Raw genomic sequence first — 10309 nt, forward strand, 5'->3', positions numbered from 1 at the left:
TGGCTCAGTGGTAGAGCGCTTGCCTTACATGCTCGAGGCCCTGGGTTCGATTCCTCAGCACCACATAAGCAAAAAGAAAAAAAAGCCAGAAGTGGTGCTGTGGCTCAAGGGGTAGAGCGCTAGCCTTGAGCTCAAGAGCTGAGGGACAGCGCCCAGGCCCAGAGTTCAGGCCCCATGACCGGACCCCCCCCCAAAAAAAAGGTAAATAGAAAGAGAAAGTCTGATGTGGTAGTAGTGTACACTAATAATTCTAGCTCTTTGGACACTGAAGCAGAATGACTATAAGCTCCAGCCCAGCAAGAACTACATAGTAAAATCCTGTCTAGAAAAAAAGGAAAAAGAGCAGGGGTGGGGGGGTGGGATGGGGTGGCTGGGAATGTGACTTAGTGGTAGAGTGCTAGCCTAGCATGAAGCCCTGGGTTTGATTCCTCAGCACAGCCTAAACAGAAAAAGCAGGAAGTGGTGCTGTGGCTCAAGTGGTAGAGTGCTAACCTTGAGCAAAAAGAAGTCCAGGGACAGCACTCAGGCCCTGAGTTCAAACCCTAAGACTGGAAAAAAAAACAGGAATGATAATGAATTCAAAGTAGAGTAGTTTCTAAATTGATAATTAGTCTAAATTGATGATGGGTCTCTTAATTCAAGTTCAAATAAAAAGTGCCTAGTCTTACCTTCTTTGAAAAGAGTAAAGACTCCTTGCTTATCTGAGTTCATATCCAAGGTTAAATGAGAGCAGTCTGTGAATGCAATAGTCTCTTTGGTCTCCTTATTTATATGATATATTGCAATAGGGATTTCTATAATCTGTCCAATTTCCACATCAGCATGATATGGTAACAGTTCAATTCTGTTCAGTTTTAGAACATGTACCTAAAGAAAAACAATTCATCTTTTAGAAAAGCCTTATAAATCATTCCCTAAAAAATTAAACACAGCAACCAAAAAAAAAAAAGTCTCATAGACTTTCCTGCTAGGGCTCTCTTTGAACTGTAATCCTCAGATCTCAGCCTCCTGAATAGCTAGGATTACAGGTGTGAGCCACTGGCGCCAGCTTTTCTTTTCTTTTTTCTTCTCTTCTCTTTTCTTTTTTTTTTTTTTTGCCAGGGCTGGGGCTAGAATTCAGGGTCTGAGCCCTATCCCTGAGCTTCTTTTTGCTTAAGACTAGCACTCTACCACTTGACCACAGTGCCACTTCAGGCTTTTTCTGTTTATATAGTATTGAGAAATCAAAGCCAGGGTTCATGCATGCAAGGCAAGTACTATACTAGTAAGCCATATTCCCAGACCATCTTCTTTTCTTTTTTTAATGCCAGTACTGGGGCTTGAACTCAGGGCCTGGGCACTGTACCTTAGCTTTTTTGCTCAAGGCTGGTGCTCTACACTTGAGTCACTTCTTACTTTCTGGTGCTTAATTGGAGGTAAGAGTCTCATGGTATGAACCACTGGCACCTGGCTTTGAGTAACATTTTAAGTAACCAAGTTGGACTTGAAGTACTTTCAAACATGTTACTACACATAAGTTTAGACAGGAATGTTTTAGAGGTGGTAAGGTTAAACCTTACCTTAATTTCCCCATATCGAAATGGATTTTGTACATCTCTGGCCAAAATGGTACTATTCCCCCAGACCTGGCCTGCAGTCACAACTCCTTTAGTGGTTACCATGGCTACTGTTTCATTAGAAGACGTCCAAGTGAAGTTGCCACTACCACCTTCTACCTGTGAAAAAAGCACATTATATTTACTATAAGAAGAAAAACGGAATTTAAGTGAAAATGTAAATTTTTACTTGTAAAATAAAGCTATATCATAAATCATCTCTACACGTTAGGAAACTGGAGCTATTGTGAAAGAACTAAATGATAATATCACAAAAGGTCAATACAAAAAAATACTCCACACACAAAAGGTCAATACAAGATATAAGGGAACCCGACAAAACCATAATTAACTCCCAAGGCAAATATGTATGGCAGAGAGGTAGAAAGTATAGCAAGTCTTGCGAGATGATAGTATTTAAGGACATGATTTTATTAGTGGCCAGAAAAAACTGACTGACTATACTGAGATTAGAGGGAAATGAAATTCAACATTAATAAATTAATTTATCAGAGAAACTGGCTTATCACTTTGTGAATTCTGGTGTTACAGGACACCATACCTGTACTTTGTAACGATATAACTTTTCATGAGGGTGATGAGGAAATGCCAGAAAGCTGGGCTTAAGCTTGATGGGAAAATAAATCTTCACTTCTTGTTGGTGTTTGATTAGAAGTTGTATTGGCTGAATACTGTTATTCTATAGGAATAAGAAAAAATATTTTGTAAGTACTTTTCTTTGTTATCATTTTGATTTTATTAGACAGGATCTTGCTATGTGGTACAGGTTGGTCTCAAATTCTTCATCTTCCTGCCTTCCAATTATTATTATTATTTTATTATTGCCAGTCCTGGGGCTTGAACTCAGCCTGGGCACTGTCCCTGAGCTTCTTTTGCTCAAGGCTAGCACTCTACCACTTGAGCCACAGTGCCACTTCAGGTTGTTTCCATTTATGTGGTACTGAGGAATGGAACCCAGGGCTTCATGCATGCTAGGCAAGTACTCTACCACTAAACATTCCCAGCCCCCTTCCAATTGTTATAAGTGTTTGGGATTTTGAAATTCCTAGATGTACAGATTTATACTAGGTTGTAAAGTTGTCCCTACTCCCATGCACTTGCTGGCTTTTATTCTTATGGTTTTCATTTTGGATTTTTTTTTTTTTAGTTGTGGGGTTTCAACTTTGTTCCTGGGCGCTGTGCCTCAGCTCTTCAGCTCAAGGCAAGCGCTCTCTACCACTTGAGCCGCAGTGCTTCTTCCAGTTTTATGGTGTTAACTGGAGATGATAGTCTCACAGACTTTCCTGTCTGGGCTGGCTTTGAACTGTGATCCTCTGATCTCAGCCTCCTGAGTAGGATTACAGGTGTGAGCTACCCGCACCAGGCTCATTTTGGATAATTTTTATTGCTATGCCTGATTTGTTACTTTTTTCCCCTAACATCTAAATTGCTGCAGTCATACATCTTTCGAAGCATCTTTTTAGAGGTTCACATAACAACAAAATTTTCCCATCTAGAGTTCACGATTCACTGGTTTTAGTATGTTCAAAACTGTGTAACCATTACTATAATCTCAAATTCTAATATTTTCATCAATCTAAAAAGAATTCCCCCCTAAAAACAAACCATATGAAAACAAAACTTAAAGGCAAAAAAAAATAAGGTGTTTTCTAGGAAATAAAAGTTCAGTGTGTCTAAGGCCTAAGAAAAGAAGAATGATAAGACCCTGAGGCTGGAAAAGTTGTTAAGGGTCAATCATTAGATAGCAGCACAGACTCAAATGTGTACAACAATACACTTTTAGGTACTTAAAATGGTTTATTAAAATGGGCATACACTAACAAGGAATGGTAGGAACTAAAGCAGACTGAGTACAGTCTAAACAATACAGCCACTGTTTGTTTTAACTGTTTATGTCATGTTTTTCTAGAAATCAGAAATCTCGTTTATTTATTTTTTATTTTTGTTGGTCAAGGGCTTTAACTCAGGACCTGGCACTGTCCCTGAGCTCTTTTGAGCAAGACTAGTGATCTGCCACTTTGAGTCACAGTGCCACATCCAGTTTTTGAGTGGTTAATTGGAATAAGAGTCTCATAGGGGACTTTTCTGCGCTGGCTGGCTTTGAACTATGATCCTCAGATTTCAGCTTCCTTAGTAGCAAGGATTACAGGCATAGACCACCAGCACCTGGCTTATTTCTAACTCTTTGTTGGTTAATTGGAGGTGAGAGTATTGGGGACTCTCCTGCTTGGGCTGACTTTGAACTGGAATCCTCTGATCTCAACCTCCTTAAGCAGCTAGGATTACAGGCGTACGCCACTAGCACCTGATGGGTTTTATTTTTATGTTTCTCAATTAAGAAAAAATCTCCAGCACCCAGAAGAAGGAAAAAGGAAGGAAAGAAGGAAGGAAGAATGACAGTTACATAAAATAAAAAGCAAGACCATAAGCCAAAATACTCTGCAGACTATGAGCTTGTGATCTTTGTAGAAAGGATCCATATGAAGGGCTGGGTATGTACCTCAGAGGAACAGGGCTTGCCAGTGCTTGCTGAATTAAAATCCCAGGACTGAAAAAAAAGAAAGGGAAGGGAGGGAGAAAAGTCTATGTTGAGACAGTAGGAAATAAAAGGACTTGTGAGATATTTAGGATTGATTAGGCACTTATTATATTGAATGTAGAAGCTGAGTAAGCAGAGAATTAAGGCTACTTTGGGATTTTGAGTGAAAGGACCATCAGAGGAAAGTAGTTTGAGGAAAAGGAAGGATATTTGACAGGCTATAAAAATCAGGATACTCCAGGCACTGAGGCTCATGCCTGGAATCCTAGCTACTCAGGAGGCTGAGATCTAAGGACAATGGTTCAAAGCCAGCCAGAAAAGTCCCTGTCAGACTCTTATCTCCAATAAACCACTCAAAGACTAGAAGTGGCACTCTGGCTCAAGTGGTAAAGTGCTAGTCTTGAGCACTAAGAGGCTCAGGGACAGTGCCCAGGCCCTGAGTTCAAGCCCCACACCAATCAATCAATCAATCAATCAGGATATTGACTAGACATGTGGCTTAGTGGTAGAGTACTTGCCTAGCGTACATAAGGCCCTGAGTTTGATTACTCAATAACAATTACAAAAAAAAAAGCCACAGAAGCTCGGTGCCAGTGGCTCACGCCTGTAATCCTAGCTACTGAGGAGGCTGAGATCTGAGGATCGTGGTTCAAAGCCAGCCTGGGCAGGAAAGTCCGTGAGACACTTAGCTCCAATAAACCACTTGAAAACCAGAAGTGGCACTGTGGCTCAAGCGGTAGAGCACTCGCTGAAGAGTGCAGGGACAGTGCCCAGGCCCAGAGTTCAAGCCCCACAACTGACAAAAACAAAGCCACAGGATTCTTTCTAATTTGGAGACATTAAAAATAGATTGATTCCACTTTCTGGCAGTGACGACCTCCTCCCAAGAACATGCCTCTCACAAAGGATCCCCTTCATCCCTCTCCTGAAGAGGAGAAGAGGAAACACAAGAAGAAGCGCCTGGTGCAGAGCCCCAATTCCTATTTCATGGATGTGAAATGCCCAGGATGCTATAAAATCACCACAGTCTTTAGCCATGCACAAACAGTAGTTTTGTGTGTTGGTTGCTCTACTGTCCTCTGCCAGCCTACAGGAGGAAAAGCAAGGCTTACAGAAGGATGTTCCTTCAGAAGGAAGCAGCACTAAAAGCACCGTGAACCAAGATGAATGGGAAACCATCCCAATAAACACATTTTGGATTAAAAAAAAAGATTGATTCCTCATATTTTTATCTAATATGGTATTTTGCCATGTGAAAATCAACCAAAAATAGCTGGGTGTTGATGTTCACACCTGTAATTCTAGCTACTCAGGAGGCTGAGATCTGAGGATCGCCATTGAAAGCCAGCCCGGGAAGGAAAGTCCACGAGACAGAAAAATCCTTAAGGCACTAGGCTTAAGGACAAAGAGGCGCAGGGACAGAGCCCAAGCATGACTGGCAAAAGAAAAGAAAGATGGGGCTGGGAAGGTGGCTCAGTGGTAGAGCACTTGCCTTGTATGCATGAGGCCCTGGGTTCGATTCCTCAGCACCACATAAGCAGGAAAAAAAAAGCTGGAAGTGGCGCTGTGGCTCAAGTGGTAGAGCGCTAGCCTTGAGCTGAAGAGCTAAGGGACAGTGCCCAGGCCCAGAGTTCAGGCCCCAAAACCAGACCCCCCCCAAAAAAAAAACAAGAAAGAAAGAAAGAAAGAGAGAAAGAAAACTAGCCAAGCTGGCCATGGTGGCGCACACCAGTAATCAACGAGGAGGATGAGGCAGGAGGATCACAAGTTCGAGAACTAGCCAAAAGGAGAACAAAATATGGAAAGATACTCAGTTATGCCACTTACAATGTCAACAAATAAGAAATAAACCAGGCATGGTAGCACAAGTAGTGCAATACTGTAACCCCAGCATTAGGAAGGGTAAGACAGGAGGATCACAAGTTCAAAGCCTGCCTGGGCTACATACATAGTGACACACTGCTCAAAAAACTGAAAACAATGAGCTGGGAATGTGGCTCAGTGGTAAGTGCTTGCCTAGCATGCATAAAGCCCTGGGCTTGATTCCTCAGTACCACATAAACAGAAAAAGCCAGAAGTGGTAGAGTGCTAGCCTTGAGTAAAAGAAGCAGCTCAGGAACAGTGCCCAGGCCCTGAGTTCAAGCCCCAGGACTGGCAAAAAAAGAAAAAAAAAAAGAAACAAACCAAAAAGAAAACCTAACTAAAGAAAAACCTGGAAATAAGTAAAAATTCAACATTGAGTGCAGGGCTAAATATATTAGCATGTTAATCATTTGGATGTGTGTGTGTGTGTGTGTGTGTGTGTGCGTGTGTGTGTGTGTGGTGGTAACATGCCAGCAGGACCATTGAATTCCAGGCAATATAAGAAGAACTTGTCTCAAATAACAATAGCAATTCTTTTTTTTGTCAATTGTGGGGTTTGAACTCAGGGCCTGGCGCTGTCCTTCAGCTCTTTCGCTTGAGGCTAGTGCTCTACTACATTGAGCCACAGCTCCAGTTTGTTTTCTGGTGGTTAACTGGAGATCAGAGTCTCATGGAATTTCCTACCCAGGCTGGCTTCAAATGAAATCCTCAAATTTCAGCCTCTGAGTAGCTAGCATGAGCCGCAGGAACCGGCACAACAGTAATTCTAAAAGGAACCCCAGATATGTACACAATGATCATAGTGTAGACTTGTGTATTAACAGAGATTGAAGTATAAAGCTTGTCGAGGTAGAAAATACTATGTGTATTGTTTATTATCTGCTCGTCATTTTTGTGAAAGATAAAGGTGGTGTATTCCATATATCATACCTCTTCAGTTTTCTTAGAATGCAATGGCTATTGTTTTACTTCCTACCTGGTGAATGATGGAAGTCAGGGATGCATTTATCACCACAACACCATCTCTCAGGGCTTTTACTACATGGTAAGATCCATTCACAGTAGTTACTTTCTCTTCAAAGTATTCCTTCAGAAAGTTGTACATAATCCTGAGATTCTGCAATCAGCCCAACAGCAACACAAACCTCAAGGGATGTTCTTCCCTTAAAGTCATCTTATTCCAAAACATATATGAAACTGTAGCTATGCATTGATGAGATAAAGAAATAAGAATAGGGCTGGAAAGGTGGCTCAGTGGTAGAGTGCTTGCCTCGCATGCATGAGGCCCTGGGTTCGATTCCTCAGTACCACATAGCACTAGCCTTGAGTTGAAGAGCTGAGGGACAGTGCCCAGGCCCAGAGTTCAGGCCCCACGACCGGACCTCTCCCCCCTCCCCCCCAAAAAAAGAAGGCTGAGATCTGAGGATCAAAGTTCAGCTTTAATAAGGGTTATGAGACTCTTATCTCCAGTTAATAATAAAATGAGCCAGAAGTGGAGTTGTGGCTCAAGTGGTAGAGTGCTAGCTTTCAGCAAAAAAGCGTAGGGACAATGCCTCAAGACTGGCACAAACAGCAACAACAGAAAGAAAACCTTTGGTTTTCCTCGTAGAGATTCTAAATTGAGAAAAAGAAAATTAATTTTAAACTGGAACTACTGGCTGGCACAGCGGTTCATACCTATAATTTCAGTTGCTTGGGAGACAGATATCAGGAAGACGGAGATTTGATGTTACCTCAAGCAAAAAGTCAGTGAGGGGGCTGGGAAGGTGGCTCAGTGGTAGAGTACTTGCCTTGCATGCTTGAGGCCCTGGGTTCGATTCCTCAGCACCACATAAGCAAAAAGCTGGAAGTGGTGCTGTGGCTCAAGTGGTAGGGCACTAGCCTTGAGCTGAAGAGCTGAGGGACAGTGCCCAGGCCCAGAGTTCAGGCCCCACGACCGGACCCTCCCCCCCAAAAAAAAAGTCAGTGAGATTTCATCTTAATCAACAAGCTAGGCATGGTGGCATTCACCTATAACAGCCCAGCTATGAGGGAGGCTGTAGGTAGAAGGATCATGGTTTGAGGATGGGTAAAAACAGGAGATCCTATATAATAAAACCTAAATAATTAACTAAAGCAAACAAGGGCTAGAAGTATAGCTCAAGTGGTAAAGTAACTGTCTAGAAAGTGGGAAACTACCAGTACCACTACCAAAAAAAAAAAAAAAACGTCCTAGTTTTGAAAGATCCATAAATGCAAATATCAGGAACAGAGAAAGTCAAAACTTAGGTGAATTTTAGTGCAATTTGTAAATTCCATAAATTAATATTTCTCAAAAAAAAGGTGAATATAACACTTCCCATCTGATATTCACACTATTCTCAAACCACAAAAATAGTAGCCATCTCAGAAGTGAATCTGAAGAGTGAGGATCTCTCCAAAGTGTTATCACTGGGACTCTCTTCAACTCCTTCCTGTAATTGATTTTTGTTTTGAGGTTTTTTTGTTTTTTGGTTTTTTTTGGTTGGTTGTGGGACTTGAACTCTGGGCCTGGGTGCTGTCCCTGAGCTCTTCAGCTCAAGGCTAGCACTCTACCACTTGAGCCACAGCACCACTTCTGGTTTTCTGGTGGTTTATTGGAGATAAGAGTCTCGAGTACTTTCCTGCCCAGGCTGGCTTTGAACTGTGATCCTCAGATGTTAGCCCCCTGAGTAGCTAGGATTACAGGCATGAGCTACCGGCTTCTTTCTATAATTCTTACCATATTGTAACTTTACTTCTAGTGAAGTATTCCTCAAAAATTAGTAACAGTTTAAAAGCTAGTAACATTCATTTCCAAAAGTAAAACATGGGGTAAAGGAAGAGAGGGATCTTCCACTGGACAGATAGACCAGTCCAGGGAACTATCCATATGAGGAGCTAGAGGAACAAAAAGACACTCATGGACTGGAGGTGTGGTTAAAGTAATACAATGCCAGCCATGAGGTGAGCAAAAGTAGAAGCCCAGAGTTCCAGCCCCACACTACATGCACACACACACACACACACACACACACACACACACACATACACATACACATACACAGCACACACCCCAAAAAACAAAATAGCAAGAGAGACTCACATCTGAAATATAGACCTTTGTGCTGCTTTTGTCAAACACTTCTACTGTGATGACATACACCTGTTCCACCTCTAGACTCCATCGATCTCCAGGATAAATGGTGAAGCCTACATACATATCAAGATACACAAATATCAGGTTTCCAAAGCAGGTCATTTAATCCCTATCTCAAGTTGTATAATAAATTAGCGTTCCACAAATCTTGCTTTAAAGCTGGGTGAAGATGATTCACACCTGTAATTCTAGCTATGCAGGAGGCTGAGATTTAAGGATCCTGCTTCAAAGCCAGCCCAGGCAGAAAAGTCTGTGAGATTATTATCTCCAACAAACTACTCAGAAAAAGCTGGTGGTGCTGTGGCTTAACTGATGGAGCGCTAGCTTTGAACACAAAGAGGCTCAGGGACAGCACCCAAGCTCTGAGTTCAAGTCCCAGGATAGGCTAAAATAAATAAATAAATATCTTGTGCTGGGAAGGTGGCTCAGTGGTAGAGCGCTTGCCTTGCATGCATGAGGCCCTGGGTTCAATTCCTCAGCACCACATAAGCAAAAAGAAAAAAGCCGGAAGTGGTGCTGTGGCTCAAGTGGTAGAGCGCTAGCCTTGAGCTGAAGAGCTGAGGGACAGCGCCCAGGCGTTCAAGCCCTATGACTGACCTCCTGCCAAAAAAAAATAATCTTTTTCCTCGTATAACATCTCTTATCCTAACTCAAAGATTACATGATATGCATTTTTATATTGTTTTACAATCTCTGTTTTAAAATGTTCCACTCTTACAGCATTTACTTAAGTTTGAAGTTAGCTGTTCTTGAAATGAAGGTAAGGACCTTAACAAGTCTCCAGTGTATAATGAACTCATTTTAGTGAAATAATTGAAATTACTCAAATTTCTGAAAATACCTAAAAATCCAGGCTCTACAACATATATGGTGCAGTTCGGGAGTCCAGATACAGATCTCATATGGACATCTTAATATTTGCTTAAGGAAATCATGTGAGCCAGAGCTGAATGAATACCGAAAAGTGAGCTACCAAAGAAGAAAATAAATGCACAAATAAAACAATCTTTCATCTCTCTTGAAAAGCCAAAACTTAATCCATACATCTAAGAAAAATTCTTGAACTTTTGGAAGATGGAATGGGAGAAAGAAGATTGTGTTGTTCTTTTAAAATTCATTTAGCTGCCAGGCGCT

The 10309-nt window shown here is 41.7% G+C and overlaps 2 protein-coding genes across 3 annotated transcripts in view; one reads left to right on the forward strand and one right to left on the reverse strand.

Moving 5' to 3' along the window:
• Nucleotides 1-10309, reverse strand: part of Nup210l (nucleoporin 210kDa-like) — an 89212-nt gene that overhangs the window by 55155 nt on the left and 23748 nt on the right. For both annotated transcript variants that reach the window (XM_013015307.1, XM_013015306.1), the window contains exons 8-13: nucleotides 10017-10085; nucleotides 9122-9228; nucleotides 6995-7135; nucleotides 2158-2295; nucleotides 1560-1715; nucleotides 669-867 (exon numbers count right to left, since the gene is read on the reverse strand). In XM_013015307.1, coding sequence (XP_012870761.1) covers nucleotides 669-867; nucleotides 1560-1715; nucleotides 2158-2295; nucleotides 6995-7135; nucleotides 9122-9228; nucleotides 10017-10085 — 810 coding nt within the window. The remainder of the gene's footprint in view (nucleotides 1-668; nucleotides 868-1559; nucleotides 1716-2157; nucleotides 2296-6994; nucleotides 7136-9121; nucleotides 9229-10016; nucleotides 10086-10309) is intronic.
• LOC105984941 (40S ribosomal protein S27) lies at nucleotides 5018-5355 on the forward strand. Its single transcript, XM_013015310.1, has one exon. It carries the CDS (start codon nucleotides 5047-5049, stop codon nucleotides 5299-5301), a length of 255 nt encoding a protein of 84 aa, XP_012870764.1. The 5' UTR covers nucleotides 5018-5046; the 3' UTR covers nucleotides 5302-5355.

Source organism: Dipodomys ordii, unplaced genomic scaffold (genome assembly GCF_000151885.1).
Source record: "Dipodomys ordii isolate 6190 unplaced genomic scaffold, Dord_2.0 Scaffold26, whole genome shotgun sequence".
In the NCBI taxonomy this organism is placed as follows: Eukaryota; Metazoa; Chordata; class Mammalia; order Rodentia; family Heteromyidae; genus Dipodomys; species Dipodomys ordii.